General features: G+C 38.2%; 1 protein-coding gene across 4 annotated transcripts in view; it reads right to left on the reverse strand.

Annotated features, from left to right (window-relative positions):
* bltp3b (bridge-like lipid transfer protein family member 3B) overlaps window positions 1–19,385 on the reverse strand; it is a 32,649-nt gene that overhangs the window by 529 nt on the left and 12,735 nt on the right. Inside the window, exons 3-22 of one of the 4 annotated variants that reach the window (XM_056237237.1) lie at window positions 18,242–18,280; window positions 17,975–18,066; window positions 17,513–17,702; window positions 17,264–17,404; window positions 15,053–15,223; window positions 14,636–14,816; window positions 14,458–14,541; window positions 14,221–14,367; window positions 12,803–12,912; window positions 12,320–12,461; window positions 12,011–12,204; window positions 10,473–11,836; window positions 8,855–8,905; window positions 8,369–8,517; window positions 7,922–8,076; window positions 7,617–7,767; window positions 7,502–7,540; window positions 3,361–3,617; window positions 2,806–2,917; window positions 2,419–2,579 (exon numbers count right to left, since the gene is read on the reverse strand). In XM_056237237.1, coding sequence (XP_056093212.1) covers window positions 2,419–2,579; window positions 2,806–2,917; window positions 3,361–3,617; window positions 7,502–7,540; window positions 7,617–7,767; window positions 7,922–8,076; window positions 8,369–8,517; window positions 8,855–8,905; window positions 10,473–11,836; window positions 12,011–12,204; window positions 12,320–12,461; window positions 12,803–12,912; window positions 14,221–14,367; window positions 14,458–14,541; window positions 14,636–14,816; window positions 15,053–15,223; window positions 17,264–17,404; window positions 17,513–17,702; window positions 17,975–18,066; window positions 18,242–18,280 — 3,930 coding nt within the window. Of the gene's footprint in view, window positions 1–2,418; window positions 2,580–2,805; window positions 2,918–3,360; window positions 3,618–7,501; window positions 7,541–7,616; window positions 7,768–7,921; window positions 8,077–8,368; window positions 8,518–8,824; window positions 8,906–10,472; window positions 11,837–12,010; window positions 12,205–12,319; window positions 12,462–12,802; window positions 12,913–14,220; window positions 14,368–14,457; window positions 14,542–14,635; window positions 14,817–15,052; window positions 15,224–17,263; window positions 17,405–17,512; window positions 17,703–17,974; window positions 18,067–18,241; window positions 18,281–19,385 lie in introns of all 4 variants that reach the window. The other 3 variants (XM_056237236.1, XM_056237239.1, XM_056237238.1) reach the window with 3 other exon arrangements.

A 19,385-nucleotide genomic window follows, 5' to 3' on the forward strand; every position in this document is an offset into this window, starting at 1 on the left:
ATATTAATCAGGGTTTTTAAATGTGTTCATGTTAAAACGTTGTATCAAATATGATAAACATGCTTTTAAGGAACATTTATTTGTACAGGTCCTTCTCAGAAAATTAGCATATTGTGATAAAGTTCATTATTTTCCATAATGTAATGATAAAAATTAAACTTTCATATATTTTAAATTCATTGCACACCAACTGAAATATTTCAGGTCTTTTATTGTTTTAATACTGATGATTTTTGCATACAGCTCATGAAAACCCAAAATTCCGGTCTCAAAAAAATAGCATATCACGAAAAGGTTCTCTAAACGAGCTATTAACCTAATCATCTGAATCAACTAATTAACTCTAAACACCTGCAAAAGATTCCTGAGGCTTTTAAAAACTCCCAGCCTGTTTCATTACTCAAAACCGCAATCATGGGTAAGACTGCCGACCTGACTGCTGTTAAAAACCACTGGTAAATGGTTTACTGACCATGGTATTACTGTGCTCAATTGGCCTGCCAGCTCTCCTGACCTGAACCCCATAGAGAATATGTGGGATATTGTGAAGAGAAAGTTGAGAGACGCAAGACCCAACACTCTGGATGAGCTTAAGGCCGCTATCGAAGCATCCTGGGCCTCCATAACACCTCAGCAGTGCCACAGGCTGATTGCCTCCATGCCACGCCGCATTGAAGCAGTCATTTCTGCAAAAGGATTCCCGACCAAGTATTGACTATTGAGTGCATAACTGAACATAATTATTTGAAGGTTGACTTTTTTTATTTTTTTATTAAAAACACTTCTTTTATTGGTCGGATGAAATATGTACATTTTTTGAGACCGGAATTTGGGGTTTTCATGAGCTGAATGCCAAAATCATCAGTATTAAAACAATAAAAGACCTGAAATATTTCAGTTGGTGTGCAATGAATCTAAAATATATGAAAGTTTAATTTTTATCATTACATTATGGAAAATAATGAACTTTATCACAATATGCTAATTTTTTGAGAAGGACCTGTATGTTTATCTCTCAATCATTATAATTGCATTGCATTACATGTTTTGCACCCACAATAAAAACTACAGCGCTTTGATCATGCAACAAAGCATTTAAATATCATCTTAAGACATATTATTGGAATAAAAAAAGTGACTGACATTTATATGCATTGTATGCAAGTAGTCTGTTTGTTACACAATTATAAAGATCTCACTGACTTACAAGCTATCATAATTTCATCTTACTTTTTGGTCATATAAACTGCACTAACTTGCATATTTTGCTCAGTTTGGGCCTCTGTTTTTTCTCTTCTTCTTGAGTATGAGCTCCCTATCTCTATTTGACACATAAAAGTCTGATGTATCAAATATGACACTCAAAAACATATGCAAACTTTTTAAATTATTTTTTATATTTTGTCTAAAGGTTCAATAGAGTTTCATTTAAAGACACACGATGTAAGATTTTTGGATTAAAATATCCAAAAACCACCAGAACAATGTTATATATTTTGTTGATTTGTGTACTTAGATTATCTCAAATGTTTCTAAGAATGTTTAAATCCAGAGAAATACACGGACCATGTCCGTGGGTCGCCTATTAATGACATCATACCCGCGTTACCCTCGATTTCCAGTTTTATTTTGTAGAAACCAAACCATGGAAACAGCAAAGACGCTTTAATATATTACGTGTTTTATTAGATAGGTGAGCAAATGTTTGGATACATTTATCGACAGAAAACTAATCATTGTTCTAAAGCTCAACACTGTTAGTCTTTTTGTTTAAATCTAGTTTTCTTTATTAACCGCGAGTACCATTTTTACCATACCTAATATCGATCTAGCTCACCGCAGTGTGCAACAAGTGTCTCATATAGTAGCCGCCGAGCGAACGCACAGAGTAGCATTATAACAACTTTCATCACACTCAAATGTATCTAATATGATAAAACAGCGCTGCGTTACCCCACATACGCATGACCGGAAGAAGCGGTCAGCGGCATAATAAAAGCTCCATGTCCAAGAGCCGTATGTCGCGCTTGACTCTCATTAGCAATCGCTCCAGCGGCCTCGTTCCGCTCCAACGGCTTTCGTAACTTCAATACATTACCGGTCATCTATGACTATGTTTCAAGGCGTCATCAAGCTACCCCTTTGTTTTGAATAAGCGACCTCTAGCGGCAAAAAATTACATAGTGTGCCTTTAAAAAAATAAAAAAATCAAATTTTCCTGGGTATGATTTCATATGTCAGGCTTTAGAGGGTTAAAACAGGCAAACCAAGACGGTAAAAAGGCTTACAGACATACATTTGTATATAAGGCGCAAAATAAAACGTTCACATAAAGCTGCAATTTTACAAGTCCAGCTTTATGTGGACGTACCCTGTGATGCATTACATCATGCAAAATTTACATATCGCAAATTGTACCTGTTCTCTACTTGAGGGGGTGGGGCTTGTGTGTGACAGAGGTGCAGTCTGAGTGGCTTTCGGCTCACTGGCCACACCTACAGGAACTTCAGGGACAGAACTGAGCCTGCTGTCATTCACATGCCCCGCCTTCTGAAGCTTTGGGTCCGCAGCACGCTCAGCTGTCCGAGGGGAAAGAGGGGAGGGATGCATTTAGAACGTGCATTCCTGAGCTTTGATCCTATTTTAAAATAGTTCAAAATGGAGGCAAACTTTAAAGTAAAAGAGAGAGTGCATGCATGTGCCAGAGGGATTCAAATAAGGGGAAATGCTATAAGGAACTATTATAGTTTAGGAGTGAAAGAGGGAGCAGGAAGAGATAAACAAGAAGTAAGGGACATGAATAACCTCCTCCAATGCTGAATGAGCCGTCATCCTGACGATGGATAAGCAGATTATGAATATGCACGGCGATGGGCGTGGCTTCGGGCTCTGACGCTTTGTCACGGGGACCATCATCCTGATTTAAACACATATATTAGTACATAAATGCTGTTTCTGTCTTGCTGTCGACTACATTATTTTTTTCATTGAAGTTAGACGCAATGCATTCTGCGAGGGCAGCTGACTAGGTTTTGTAACAGAAGGGCTGTGTATAATCACACAATGTAGGCAAGTATGTCTAGTAGGGGTGTCATAAATTATCAGTATTGATAATAATATTGCCACTAACATGTCGAGGACACGGCAAAAAAAGCAAAACCTACATCTTTGTGTAAGTTTCAATGACCAAAAAAGAGAAAACACTAAATAAACAAAGTGAAAGTTGAATTTGTCTGATATCATTATGTTAATTTCTATAGACATTGCGATAATACTGATATCGTTCATACTTTTGCCCATGATAATTGTGTTGTGAAATATGATATCTTGACAGCCCTGATGTTCAATGTCTAAATGTACCTTGAGGTTCACGTGTGTATCTTTGATGGTGATCTCCATGGGGAGGACCTGGGAGGCGGAGTCATCCCCCAGGAAGAGGGCGAGGTTTCGCAGTGACGTCATGAGGAAGTCGGCACTGAAGGCCTGTAGGCGGCACTGCAGGAAGCCGTTCTGTTCTGCGAGAGGAGAGTGAACCGCAGCCCCCGGGCCACTTTCCAGCCTTACTTGCACCTCTGGATTTAATAACACCATGCTGGGGTCAGACCCTGACCCAGAGCCTGCGAGAAACAAATAAAATTCGAAATTAGGTGATGTCCTGATGTCATCTTTGACAGATTTGGATTGTGGTGTCAAAATTGTTTTGTTGGTTTAAAGGTTTTCAGTTTTGAGCCATGAAATGCTTCTTTCACACTGACAAAGTGAGTTTGGAAATATCGCAATTGCGATTTCTGAGCATATGAATGACAGAGCAAAGTCATATTTACAAGTGAGAAACAAGCTGCTTAGTTGTGATGTCGTATGGGATGGGTTGATGATGGAAAATGATCTATGATATTGATGGTATCATATTTTACACCAATAATCTATATAATTTATAATCCATTAAAAAGCTACAATGATAGTACAGTACTATTAATACATTGTTTTAATACAATTGATAACTGTTTCAGACACAAGATTGTACCAGCTCCTTTTGTATTAAACAAGCGAGAGCTATTCTGCACATGACACACAAAAGAAGCGCTGGCTTCAGTTACATGGATGAGCAGACTTTTATATAGTATAGCATTCCTATTGACGATGGTCATTATCAGGACATAACAGCCCTTGAAATGTTGTGACTGACCAATCAGAATCAAACATTTCAGAGAGCGTTGTAATAAGTCATAATAACGAAAGCCTAACTCGAAGCTACAAGCCTACCAGGTGCACTTGAAGGTCGATAGTAAGTGTTCCTGCTGCTGGATAGCCTGACGTGTCACTTCACATTTGCATAACGTTAAACTTTTCTCAAGTACAGTTCCTGTTGCTCTCACTGAAAATGAATGATTCCAGGTCTCTGTCAGTGTCAATGTCCCTTCATACTTAAGCATAGATGCCATTACAAAGAATGCACGCAATAATGAAGATCCACATGATAAAAAAACACCATCTATGTTTCTCCATGCAATGCAATAAGCCTTGGAACTACAAGAACACATAAATGTGTACATGGTCATGCAGGAAACCAAGGGATCATTAATGAGTGGAAGTCAAGGGCCCGCTGCACAGGCTGTGGATCCAGACGGGAAAGCAGGACACGGGAGACAGCCACCAGTCTAAAAATAGACAAATCCAAAACATTGAAACGCTGCTTTTAAATTATGCATTGAATCCAAAATGTCAGCGCAACAATGCTTGTGGTAATGAATAGAAATCTCATTGAAATTCATGGAAATTTCCTACAGCAGAGGGCAGAAAGGAGACATCAAATGATATCGGAGCTGTGAAGTTCAGAGGTCCCAGAGGCTCTAACGGTGGAGAGAGTTCACGGTTTCTAATATACTTCTCTGTCTGATCTATATTGAATTCTTTCGAGAACCGTCAGCTCTGAAACTAAGACTGCATTAGCATCCTCACCTCCTCTGCCCAGAATAGAGAGAAAAATTCCTAAGCACAAATGCTTATTCAGCAAAAGTGTTAAATAAGATATACCAGAGTGATAAGAAATAGGGAGTCCATTGCAAAAATAGTACTGTGGTGGTACAGTGGTATGATGATTGAAGCTGGATGGTACTAACACAAACATGCCACATTTATATACTGTGGTATATGCGGTACGCCAAAGTACTTCAAGGAACACTATGGTACATGTACAAAAACTTGGTATTACCATAGCACTGTGTCCCTTTGTAAGCCCCAAAATCGCAATAATACATGGATTAAAAAATATACTAGATTTAAAACATATTTATAATATTTTTCTGCATAAGGAATTTGACTTAATGAACATTAAAATTAAGGTTTTTTAAAACAATCAGGAATTTCAACCTATGATTTTGTATATTTGTATTATATTTGATTAATTATAATATAATTTAAATAACAAATATGATTTGACTTATTCATAATGAAAAAATTCTAATTATATCTATAATTTATGCTAACCATCATTGTTTATTGTGTGCAGGTAAGATTTAATTTAAGTATTCTTAAATGGAGGGAGGGGGGGCTTTTGTGCAAGTGAATAAGTTTGACATTTTTTGCTCTAGAACAAAAAGAGAATTGCACGTCATCATGTTTGTGATATCAAACGTTCATCTCTTCAATGTCCTCTGGAAATAGTGGAGTTGGAAAGACCATCATTACAAGAGATAGAAGTGATGATTCCTTTCATTCCTAGCTGAACATTTTAATTAATCTTTCAACAGTTGTGAATAAAACAAGCAAACCGCAGCACTTTCCCTCCCAAGTGCAGATACCGAAGAACAGCAAGAATTCTGCAAGAGGAAAGTGAATGAGTGAGAATAACTGAAAATAGAGAACATGGGAGCAGGTGAGAGAAAGATACAGGGAAACGGACTGAAAAACAGAGGCTAGCAGAAACAGTCAAGAGAAACTGAGCATGGAAAAGCCTACAGATTAATGCTTGGAGAGGAAAGAGGCAGTGCTCTGAAGCAGCCTAGATAAGACGAGAGTGAGTATGTGTGTGTTTATGTGTGTACAAAGTCTCCTGAAGCAGCCATTCTGGTACTGCAGAACCCAGTGGTCTGTGACAGCAGAGAAACGACAGCACAAAACCAGAGCAGCTAAGGATGAGAGCGAGAGAGGATGAAAGAGAAGAGCTGGGACCACTGGGTGAGAAAAATGCTCCATTACAATTCACACATCACACAAACTTACTATACTGCTGAAAAAAGGGCTCTCATTTAAATGAAGAGTACTTGTCCACTGACCACTGTTTACACTACACCGTTTTCAACTAAAAACTAGGGCTGCCTCCGACTTAAGATTTTTTTTAGTCGACTAGTAGTCGTTCATTTAAGCCATTAGTCGACTAATCGCACGTTTATATTAATTTAATTACTTAAATATATACTGGGTGGCAGAATATAGCCCATGCCTCATGCTCAAGCGCACACATAAAGCTTTTCATTGTCATGTAAATGTGCTGAGTCTCTTTAAACCACTGCTACTAGAAGCACTAAAGCTAAATATTAGATATTAATATTAAAGAAGCTTATTTAGCACCGCCACTATAAGAAAATTCCAGGACTCACAACAATAGAGTAAAGAGAATTACTGCATACTAAATCAAATGTTAATACTGATATTGTTTACATTATTATAAATAATCATTAAGGGTCATTTTTGTGAGGACTATGAAAGTTTCTATGACAGACACTTATTAGCATCTTTCTCAATTGACAAATATACATTTTTTGCAATTAGTTTGACTAATCTACCAATTACTCGTTTATGACGATATGTACAATAGGTACACTACCAGTCAAAAATTTGGGGTCAGGTCAGTTTTTTTGTTTTTGTTTAAGAAATGAATAGTTTTATTCAGCAAGGATGCATTAAATTGATCAAAAGTGAAAGTAAAGATATTTATAAAGTTAAAAAAGATTTCTATTTTTAGATAAAAAATACTGTCCTTTTGAACTTTCTATTCATCAAAGAATGAAAAAAGCATCACGTATTCTACACAAATATTAAGCAGCACAACTGTTTTCAACATTGATAATAATAATAAATAATAATAATAATAAATGTTTCTTGAACAGCAAATCAGCAAATTAGACTGATTTCTGAAGGATCATGTGACACTGAAGACTGGATAGATAATGCTGAAAATTCAGCTTGGCATCAGGAATAAATTACATTTTAAAATACATTAAAATAGTAAAAAGTTGTTTTAAATTAAATTGTTAAAAAAAATTAAATCAAGTAAATGCAGCCTTGGTGGTTATAGACTTCTGTCAAAGAGATACAATTTTTTTTACCTGACCCCAAACTGTAGTGTACGTGTTCAAACCAAACACAAAAAGTGCTGGGAGAGTGATCACACAACACACACACAACTCGTGCAAACTCACCGACAGCATCTACACTCACAAACGTGTCGTGCGCACAAACACACACTATGTAAACACATGAAGATACACACTTAAAGTACCTTCACCACTCTGAGTGGCTGATGCTGAAGACACTAAACCTGAAAAAACGCAAACAGCAAGGGTTTATCAGGTGTAACATTGACACACGTGCACACAGGTGTCAAACGGTCTTACCCAGGCTGCGGTTGCTAAGATACTGCCGCAAACTGACGTTGCCGAGCTGATTGGGTCGGATCCGCCCCACCTCCAGAGCTACTGCTGTGTCATCACCCTTCAGATCCAGAGAACAGCAGACCGAGTGAACCTTCAAAATCAGTACCGACACCTGCAAACGCATGCAATTGAGGTATTATATACATGGCTACACATTACTAACACTGCAGATGCATAGATAATGTACTTACAATCTCATTATTTTCATTCAGAATAACAAAAAAGTTAACTTGGGAAAAGAGGAATGAAAGGAGAGAGGAAATTACAAGGTCTTTTGTGGGTTCGTCTATGCTCTGTGAGGCAGCGCTGATGGCGTCAGGTGACTGGGCCTCATCTGCCTCCTGAGCGAGACTCACATTAGCCCCATCTGTGGAATTCTGTTCATTTAGAGCGTCCTTAAAGCCAGAGATCGATACATCATCTATAACAAAACACACATATGCATATTATTTGATTAGAGCGGGAGAGTGTACCTGCATATAAAAATAAATAGTCATTTTCCCATCATGATTGGACCTGATGTTTAGCTTGCGCTAAATCTGAATGAATTTGTGGTTATGAAGAAACGCAGTCAATATTGCTCTATCAATGGAACAATAATATCCCAAACCTATAGAAGTTACAATACAGCCCCCTTGTGGTCGCTAACGTAATACAACTCTGGTATAAGAGAATACACATCAGTAAAACATGGTGTTCTGGAGTGCATGTACCTCTCTCCAGCAGGCTGTAGCTATCACAGTCCTCCAGTGAGTAGCTGTCTATGGAGAGATCATCCAGAGACTGCAGCGAAGGACTTTTCTTCATGTTCTTAAAGGACACGGCGAAACTCGACTGTGACTTGCCCTGCATCAAACGACCACTGCAGAGTACATGCAAAAAAAAACAAAAAAAAAGGGAAAAGGTGAATACAATGAGCACATGTCAGTGCTAATATAAAGAACACCAAGAATGATAAAAATAAAAAAAATATATTGATAGCATGTACAAAACATTTTTGGGCAAAATCAAAACACCAGTCGGCAAACTCTGAACACGTCCACGGTTTTACGCACAACACTACAAGGGACAAGCTAGTGTGAAATGACCACAATCACAATACCACGGTTTTGTCCACAAACATTCACACGCACACCGATGGGCACAGAGTCCTACAGAGGGTGTCTTACATGTTGGACATGGAATATAAGGAGGTAGACCTGCTGTGCGTGGAGGTTAAGAGGTCAGAGACCACTGATAAACTGCCTTTCCTTCAGAAGAGAGATTAAACAAACACACACACACATCCAGAGATCACATTCAGAGCAAGGAAGCAGTTGTGTATTGGGTTTTACTCCCAAATACACACACATACTCGTATAACATTCATATATATTATTTCTGCAATTATTTCTGCAAACTCACAATACCGTAATGAAGACCAGACTCAATTCTATGCCGAATACTGAAAAGGTGTGTCTCAAAGGCTGATGATATTAAACATACCTCTAATCTTAACTTCATACACCTTTAAAACGAACTTCAGGCACAAAGCGGGGCACCCTACATATATTGTACAGTATGGGCCCTGTCCCACTTGATCAAATATGAAGGCCACAAGTCTGCAAGTATTTGCGAGTCTGTGAAGGTAAAGGTTGGATCAGGGGTGGGAAACTCTGCACCTCGGGGTCCACTTTCCTGCTGAGTTTAGTTCCAACCCTGATCAAACACACCTGGAAAATCCAGTGGTGGACGAAGCACACATATCAAGTACTTGAGTAAAAGTACAGGGGTGGAATTGAGGTATAATGCACTAGACACAGATTAAATAGGTTACAGCTCAGTCTGACATCATTATGAATTATTTTGAATTGTGAAGTAGCCAGCACTAGTCAATAGGATATTATAGAATATTATGCAGACACTTAATATGTATTGATCTCCAAATAAGAAAACGTTTAATTTTATAACTCGCTCTGACCAGATCATTTGAATCATTTGAGTTGTTGACTCGAGAACAGATGCAATCGGATCAGTCCAATTCATGAATGAATTAATCAATCAGTTCGATTTGTGTTTTAAAACGATTTAACGATTCTTTTAAAAGAATCAGCTTGTTCACGAATTGGACACCGCGTCTCAGAGTGCGTAATGATTTCTTCAGTTCAACATAACGAAAAACACCATGTTTTTATGAAATGTAGTGGAGTAAAAAGTATGATATTATGCTTTGGAATGTAGTGAAGTAAAAGTTTCCCCAAAATAAAAATACTCTGATAAAGTACAGATACTTGAAAAATGTACTTAAGTACAGAAACGAAGTAAAATACTTCATTACTGTCCACCACTGGACCTTTATAGTAAAAATCTAAGGGCCAGATTTACCAAACAGGGCAAATTAGCATGTGAGCACAAAACCAAAAAAACGTAATCTACTGACGACGTGCAAATTAAAGAATACAGACGCAGCCGGATCATTTCCATAATGACCAACGCGATCTACCAAGAGCAGCGCAAACTAGCGTCTGGTTTAAGACATGCTTTTTTTGGGAGCGTTAAATAATGGCACAAATACCAGTAAATTGACAAGCGCAAACCTTAGTAAATCACCTTGCATGATTCATTTAAATACTCTCCTCCCACGTCTGAAAGGGAAACTCCAACAAATGCATATGGAATAATGTCAGCTGCAAAAACAACTCAGTCCACGCCTGTCCATGTGTCTTTAGTAAATCCTGACAGTAGTTTTTTATGCAGTTCTACTTCCATTATCAATTTTCAAAAACCAAGCAGGAAAGAAAGGGTAGTTGTGTTCTAAATATACAAACAATGCAATACCTGGATATGGACTGAGGCAGCCTGCCTCCCTGACTCTTGTCGTTCCACTCCCTGGAAGAAGTGTCGGAGATGGGATCTATTACCGCAGTTCCACCATGAGAGGTTTCACTCTGTTGCCCTTTGATTTCAGTTCTGCTGCCCTCTACATCAGGAGATCCTTCTCTCAATTCCTTCTCCCTCCCTCCAGATGCCACGCTACTCCTCTCATCCATAGACGCCTTTCTCAGAGCAGGAGATGGGGATGAGGAAGGAAGGAGAGGAGATACGTTGAGGCCATGCGTACCAGCAAAAAGGAGCTGATCTACGTTTGGACTACACTCTCCTTCAGCCGAGGGTATCTCGTGTCCCTCGCCCACCTCAATCCCGGCTTCAAGAGTCGTCCTGCTTTCTGAGGGGGAGACATCAGAGTCCAGGGGGCTGGTGCTTAAATCCGGTTGGGGAATAGGCTTTAAGAGTAGTGCAACTTCTGCACTTTTCATGAGCACGCCCACGCAAGCGCTGAAGGGTTGTGTGGGACCCTGGAGCTTGGAGCCGTACTGCTCCAGATCTTGCTGTAAAGTGCGCTGCAGAGATTTCACAGCATGTTGCAGTCTGAGCAGGAACATATACTGCCCATGGCTCACCTGAGCACTCAGGTGCTTCTGAACGTGCACTAGCACCTGCACGTCTACTTCACTGGACGAGGACGAGGAATCAAGGGAAAGAGACGAAGAGGAGTCACTGAATAGGCCATCTAGAGATTGTGGTTTGTGGAGACCATTGCTTGGCGTGTTGCTTGGACACGCATCAGTGGTGTAGTACTCCTTAAGAAGTTTCTTCCTCTGCAGACGATTGGCAATCTCTGCTGACTCACTGCGAGGCAACAGACCCGACCCTACACCTGCTCTGAGCCTCTCGTTGTGCTGTGCATATCGGGAAGGGTGGCATACCCAAAGTGTCAGAGGGAAAGAGTCCACGCAAGGTGTCGGACGACCTCGCCCACTGCGTGAGCCCTCATAGTCCACCCAGAACTGAGAGAAGTGCAGAGCCCACAAGTCAGTGGCTGCTGGTGTTTTGAGGGCCTTGGTGGAGAGAGATGGTGGAGCGAGGCCCCGGTACACATCATGAACACGTGTATCCTGCTCATGAGCATGCCGCTGGAAGACCGGATGGAGCACAGAGGAGGAGTTTTGGGCATGAGGAAAGGAGGAAGAGAGGGAGGTGAAGAAGGGTTGCTCCTGGAAGGCCAGCAAAAGGGCTTCCAGACTGGATCGTGTGCATCCGGAAGAGTGCCGTGTGTTAGTGGCTACCATCTCAGAGGTCTGCACTGACACAGAGCGAGGCTGGCCAGGCTGAGCCTTCTCCTGGTCTGCAGGAATCACCAGCTACAAACATTAAAACACAGAGTTATATATTAAAATGCAAAAAAGATGGTACAAGCCATGTACAGCATGGCTCCTCAAATTAGGGCCTGTAGAAGCGCTGATCAAACTCACCAACCTGTCATTTTCTGATAACTACATTTCACTGGAAGTATGCAAACGTAAATTAATTTCTACCTTCAGCATGAGCCCGTCCACTCTGATATCTACATGTTCGTCAGGTTTCTGCGAGTCATTGAGTTTGTACAGCTCCATGAATTGTTCTAAGCTCTGACGAAGGTCCAGTGCAAACAGATTGAGCCAAATCAGACTGCGCGAGTCGAGCACCAGCTGTAGCGCGTTCAACTGCACGTACAGGTTGGGACAAGGGACTGGAGGGAGAGAGTTTATTCATGTCAATTCAGAGAATGCTTGAGTCGAACTGATATTAAGTGAATATTCTGGTCTTGTCAGTGTTAATGATGGATGTGGTCACTTCGGTCTTACTGGGATAGTCTTTGCCATCCGGGAAGTAGTACTCTGTGAATTCGGCATGGATGGCCGGCATCTCTTGAGGGAGATAGAGGGTTTTCTTATTGCAGGATATCATGCTTTGAGGACTGGAGCGTGGCTGGTCTGCTGTAGACACCTTCAACACAACAGAAAAAACTACTTTTAAAAGGTCTCACATTTTAAGCATTCAAGCCGTGTTGCATCTGGTTTGATGTCAATGATGACATCATTGATTCCCACATGGCAGCACACCATATTTGAATTTGAATTGAGTTGAGAAGAAATGGCGTTAAACAGTTATTGCAGATGGGAAGATTATCAGTGAATAAGTTTCTGTTTTCTGACTTGGACTATAGCATGCAACTCATATGCCCCACTTTTATGATATTTTTGCATCTATGTGATCTTGTTTTTTTTATGAATGAGTATGTAGATTGCAGAAAATTGTGTTGTATGCATGTGTTTATCAACACAAACCTGATAGATGCTGAAATCTGCTATCCGTAGCACAATTGAGCTGGACATGAGTTGGGTTCTCGGTGCAGATGGAGGCGAGAAGGAAGTGCTGGAGCTGGTGGAGATCTTTCCTGTGGGAGACACACAAACTCAAAAGTCACAATCACAGTGGATCATCTGCACAAACCACAGCCATGTGTTTGTGTGGCACCTCAAACGCACACCAGAGAGGTACCTGTCTCCAGACACCAGCAGCAGCTGGCCGTGGGGGAGAGCGGCCACAAGCCATCTGCGCCTGAATCCAGCTCCCTAACCATTATCCCTTCACCCTGCGCCTCTAAGACAATCGACTGACGGACTGGGGACACAGAACCCATTACGCAAAAAAAAAAAAAACTCCTAAAACTAGGACAGGTGTTAGCTGCTTTCAGGACACACTTAATGACCACTGCAAAACACTTGAAGGACTTCATTAAAGCCATGATCACCATATGCTCATAAACATCAGCCGTACTGCGCTACTGAGCTAAAAACTGTACACTTTAGCTAAAGGCCCTTATACAAAGACTCTGCTACACTCTAAGAGGCCACATGGAAAACTTTGAACATCACTGCAGCCCATAACTGTGTTGTCTGTATCATCTGAAAGTGCCCTACAGTCTTTGAGAAGAGCCCTTAAAGTGTCACAAATTATTGCTTTATAATAGTGTTTGGATGGGCATATCCAGATTTATGCATCAATGAAGAACAGCTCATAAGTAACCAGTGTCCAGATCACATTTAACCAAAATTCCCCCCAAAAAACAACAAATAAATAAAATGTATAAATTAAATACAGTTAGCAAATGTTTTATTATTTTCATGGCAAATACACATTTAGCACCCAAATTCTCATTACCAATAATGTGTAGAGAACTTTTTATGCATTGTAATAGTCATTATTATTCCCAGCAGCGATTCTCATTACCATAAAACAGTATTTTTAAATGTATAGCTGTAAAAAAAAAAAAAAATAATCCACTAATGTAAATACTATAAATGTAATACAATGTAATACAAATGTACTGCTAAATCAATAATACTATGATGTATAAAAACAACAAAAATTTTATTTTTTGGATTACAGTAATATGGGAAAATGTGTTAAATTGTCATGAAAATAATGTCACAAGGCAAAAAATATTTATGGTCCGAAAATATTTTCTGAACATCTAATTCTCTACATTTAACCATATGTTACTGTACAGGTGTGTAACGAAAGTGTTTGTGTGTATCCTTACCCTCCTCTTTAAAATGCAAAAAATATTTATGGTTTGAAAATACTTTCTTTTGACTTTTGAGTCAAATATGATCCAGACACAGGATAGGTTGCATGAAACTAATCCATTTTTTGTTTTTCAGTCACAGTAAGTGTGTGTAAATGTGCAGGACGTTCTCACCATGCTGAGGAGAGCTCTGGGACTGGCCACTGACTACGTTTTTGAGCATATCCACATTAGACTTAAACTCCTCCAGGAGAGAACGGACCCAGGTCTCACGAGACTTTGTGGCCTCGCTGTAATGCATCCAATGCAAACAGCCCTCACCTGAAAGAAAGAAAGAAAGAAAGGCATTTTCTTTAATAATCTGAACATCTTCCTGTTTAACAGGTTATTAAAGGAAGAATCTATTTTTACCAGCTTTGTGGAAGGGATAATAGTCTACAGTTATAGAACTGAAGGACACCTGCATTGCGCCACCATCTAATCTCTTATTAATTCCTGCAGAGGAGAGAAAAAAAAGACACATTTCAGCTGAACACCACCAAACTCACACACTTTGGTGTTAACAGTATTGTGTGTGGGCATGTGGTACCTCTGTCCTTGGTATTGGTGTCGTCACAAATATGCAGGTCCAAGTGTGTGATTTGGAGATGGTGTGAGGTTTCACGAACATCATAAGAGTTGAAGAGCCGTTCCATGGAAGCGCTCTGATCTGCTGTGGCTGAAGCCTGCTGTGTGCGCACCTGCTGGGCTGAGGGGGGTGGCGGTGTTACCTAAAAACACCAACTGAGTTGAAATATACTGTATCTTAAGCTCAGATAACACACTAAAGACATTCAAACAAAGACATTTACAACACTTGACGCATCACCCACTGCAAAATCTAGGATTAAAAGTTTTAACCAGTAAGAGGCACCAAAATATTACTCGGATAATAGATGCAAACATAAAAAAGAGGTAGTCTGAAACAGCTGGTGTGGTTGATTTGGAAAGGGATGAGGAAGTGCACCTGTGTGGTGTCGGGGGGCATGGTCTTCCTCTGTGCAGCTGATTTCTCCATGGCTTCACTGAGAGACTTAGCATACTGCACCATGGCCTTGAGCTGAGAGTCCGTCAGCACCCACAGCAGGTCATCCAGGATCAGAATCAGCTTTGATGCAACAACATTACAGTCTTTCATCTGGAAAAAGAAATGGACATACAGCCATGACATACATAACGTGCTAATTTAAATACTTAATTTCTTCATCGGAAATATATACACTACTGTTCAAAGTTTTAGATCGGTATGATTTTTTAAATGTAAAAAAAAAAAAAGAAGACACTTCTGCTCACCTGATGCATTTATTTTAACCAAAATACAGCAAAAAACATACCGGTACTATTGTGAAATATTTTTTTAATTTAAAATAACCGTTATCAATTTGAATATATTATAAAATGTAATTTCTTCCTGTGATGCAAAGCTGAATTTTCAGCATCATTATTCCAGTCTTCTCTTCAGTGCCACACAATCCATTAGAAATCATTCTAAAATGCTTATTTGCTACTCAAGAAAATTTTCTGATAATTTTCCAGGATTTTTCAGGATTCTTTGAAAAATAGAAAGTTCAAAAGAACAACATTTATCTGAATTAGAAAGCTTTAGTTGGGCCAAAATCAAGCCTGGTGTTGATCCACTCTGTGATCGTTGCCATCAGGCCCCTGCTGATTTATTACATATGTTTTGGTTATGTCCATCTTTAACTTCTTTTTGGCTATCAATCTTTAATTGTTTTTCTTTAGTGACAAAGAGACAGATTGAGCCTTGCCCTTTGGTTGCACTTTTTGGACTTTCTCCAAATGTCACTGGCTTGTCTGGAAATGCTGCAAAGGCTTTTGCCTTCTCAACATTTTTAGCTAGACGGCGCATTCTTCTGCTATGGAAACAAAATTTCCCTCCATCTTTCGATGACTGGCTGAGAGATGTTATGAGCTTCATTCATTTGGAAAAAATTAGGTATACGATAAAGGGCGACAGCGACACTGGTCAATTTTCTGAGATCCGGGATCCATTCATTAATTTTTTTTCTAAATATGTTAGTACTTCTTCTAGAGTGTGTCAACCTAAGCATTAAAATGTCATTATGATTGAGGCTAAAACCTGTTTAGGAGTATATGTGTGGATACTTATATGTAAGGTTTTGTTTGTTGATGATGTGCATACACTTGATATCTGGTTAAAATGTCTAAACTTTAACGATCCAACATATATTCTATACTTGAGACATTATGCTTGACATAAATATTTTTATTTAGTGGGTGGACAATATTTTTTCACTATTCTCCTGTATCTGTATCCTGGTATTATTGTAAAAGTTCAATAAACAGATTTAAAAAAAAAGAAAAAAAAAAAAAAGAAAGCTTTTGTAACATTATACACTACCGTTCAAAAGTTTAGGGTCAGTAAGAATTTATTTATTTATTTAATTAGGAAAGAAATTAAAGAAATTAATACTTTTATTTAGCAAGTATGGTTATTTTAAATTGTAAAAATGTTTCACAATATTACAGTTTTTACTGTATTTTGGATCAAATAAATACAGCCTTGGTGAGCAGAGGAGACAGAAGAGACTTCTTTTAAAAACATTTTAAAAATCTTACCGATCTAAAAGGTTGTGTGAAAAATGTTCTTTCATTTCAATTTATATATATAATATATATATATATATATATATATATTGTTTAGTTCAGTTTTATTACGTTTTATTTTGTTATTTTTATTTAAAAAATATTTTTTACAAATAGTGCAGAATCTTAAATATGTCTTTTGTATATTACTTCATAATGTTTTTCTTTTCTTTTTTAAATCCAGGTTTATAAAGGATTTAAAACCCCACATTATCTATGTGCTCACAACCACCGCTGTATTTCATTTAATCGTAAAAATTTGAGCACACTAATGCACAGAATTTTGTTTGTGTGTGTAGCTGAATGCTACCATAATAAAACCCTCTAATCAGCTGCCAATATTTAGACTACCAACAGAGAAATGGATCCCGGCTGCCCCCAGACCTCAGAACTGACCCATAAAAGAATGACTGCTACACACACACTCTCAGAAATACACACGCTAGTACACAGTGATCCAAAAGTTGACAGTTTGGATCTAATTTTGTACATTTAACCGTATGTTACTGTTTGAGGGTTGTGTAACTAATGTGTGTGTGTGTATCCTCACCCTCCTCTTTAAAGTGACTCTGATCTTTGATTGGTTGGTGATGAGGCGTATGGGGGCTCTGAGGACCTCATGTTCGGTGTTCTGGATGGCATCTGCTTCAATCCTGATCATCTGCCAGCTCACTTCCTTAAACGTTAGGATCTAGAATGCATCATAGTGTTAGCATAGAAACACATGTCTTATGGTCTCCAACACCAGAGTCTTATGGTCTTATGGTCTCCACAACACCAGAGAGATGTATGTTGTCACCTCTCCACGTGTGGGGTCCAGGATGCGTGTGTATCGCAGGTCACCAGTGGCCCAGCTGGTGTTGACGCTGAGGACCTGGAGCTGCGAGAGCTCGAAGGAGGCATTAAAGGCTTTGGCGCTGATGCGGATCACTATGGAGTTCACAGAGAGTGAGATGCCCTCCACCACTTTCTCCGCAAAACCATATTCACTGACAAAAAAGAGAATAAGAATACAAAATAAACCCCCACAAATAAACATGTAATATCATAATATTGCAAGCAAGTTTTATATTACAACAAGCACTGACCAAAAAATAATATCTAGCCAAGAAAACAAACAAACAAAAATAAATAATATTTTCTATGGCTTTTCAATTTATATACATCCAGGTTTTTCATAACAGAGGGAACCATGAAAACAGGAAAGCAGAAGAGGAGGGATACAAATCAAGGCTGATAGAGCCGATTAACTGAAACCAACCTTTGACCTGAGGCTGTGGCAATGGGTGATGGACCGTTGGGAGGGCGAGGCTCGTCACAGGTGCTCATCTCCATGACAACTTTATCCAAAGACTGAAAGAAATGATATACATACTCAATAATTAAGCTGCAGAAAATGTAACTGCCTTTAATCAGAGCAGATTAGAACAAAACTAAACTCTAAAAATGCGACTATAAAAAAATAATATAGGCTATACATATATACACTTTTATAAATAGAAGAAAAAAAATAAAACAATGTCATTACCAGAGAGATTGGATGAGTCTTCAGCTTGGTCCATGGGATCTAGGTCGTGCACACACAGGAAAAACATATTTACAATTTATACAACACTGTCCTTTGTAATTAAAGGCACTGTTTGCAGCACTGATATATGATGTGTGCACTCATATCTATGATGCTGTGTATTAATAATATTGCTGCAGTGCAGGCCTCTAGACAAACACATACACTTTTAAGGGATTGGTTTTATTGTATTTCCTTAATTTAGCCCACACAAGTATAACCAAGACTGAAGACTTATGGAAAATATCCTCAGAATTATAGTGAAACCAACTTAGGAGAAGTGAAGTGGTCCTCACTATTTTAAACATTCATAAATCATGTTGTGCTTCAAATCTAATAATCACTAAAGGTTTGTTTGAAGGTCATGTTTAGGGGTAGGGAATAGGAAATATCATTATCTTAGTATGAAAACCATAATTAATATTAAAAATGATTATAAAAGGATTAAAATAAGGTTAAATTATTTTTTATTATTAATAATATTACCGTAATAATAACACTAGTTATTATTATTATTATTAATGCTAACAATGATAATAATAGTACTATAATTCTATTCATAAATTATTATTATTATCATTATAAAAATAATATCAAAGTTGTTAAATTGATAGCATGTGTCAAATTTTAAATATTTGTAAATATATTTTGTTCAAATAAATTAAAAATAAAATGCTAAAAAGCAATATAAACCATTTTAAACACTACACGTGTCGTGAATTTAATTAGACAATATTATAATGTACAATATAACAAATGTTCATGTAATCTTTATTATAATCTTCACTATTATAATCAATATTAATAATATTATTTTAGCATTACTATTAATATTATTATTATAGTAAATATTATAAAATTAATTAACAATTAAAATTAAACTGACAAAATTACTATTTTAAACACTACAACAATATCTAGATTTAGACACCTTTATAATTTTATAAATTTTTTGTTAAAGATTACATTTTTAATAAAGATTATTAAGTGTTATTAAATTATTACCTTTTAAAGATTAACTTTAAAGGAGCTGTATGTAAGATTGTGGCCAAAACCGGTACTGCAATCACTTTCAAATTACTGTAGAGCGGTGTATCCCCTCCCC

This window comes from Rhinichthys klamathensis, unplaced genomic scaffold, assembly GCF_029890125.1.
Source record: "Rhinichthys klamathensis goyatoka isolate OS25496 unplaced genomic scaffold, OSU_Roscu_1.1 h1tg000485l_1, whole genome shotgun sequence".
Taxonomy (NCBI): Eukaryota; Metazoa; Chordata; class Actinopteri; order Cypriniformes; family Leuciscidae; genus Rhinichthys; species Rhinichthys klamathensis.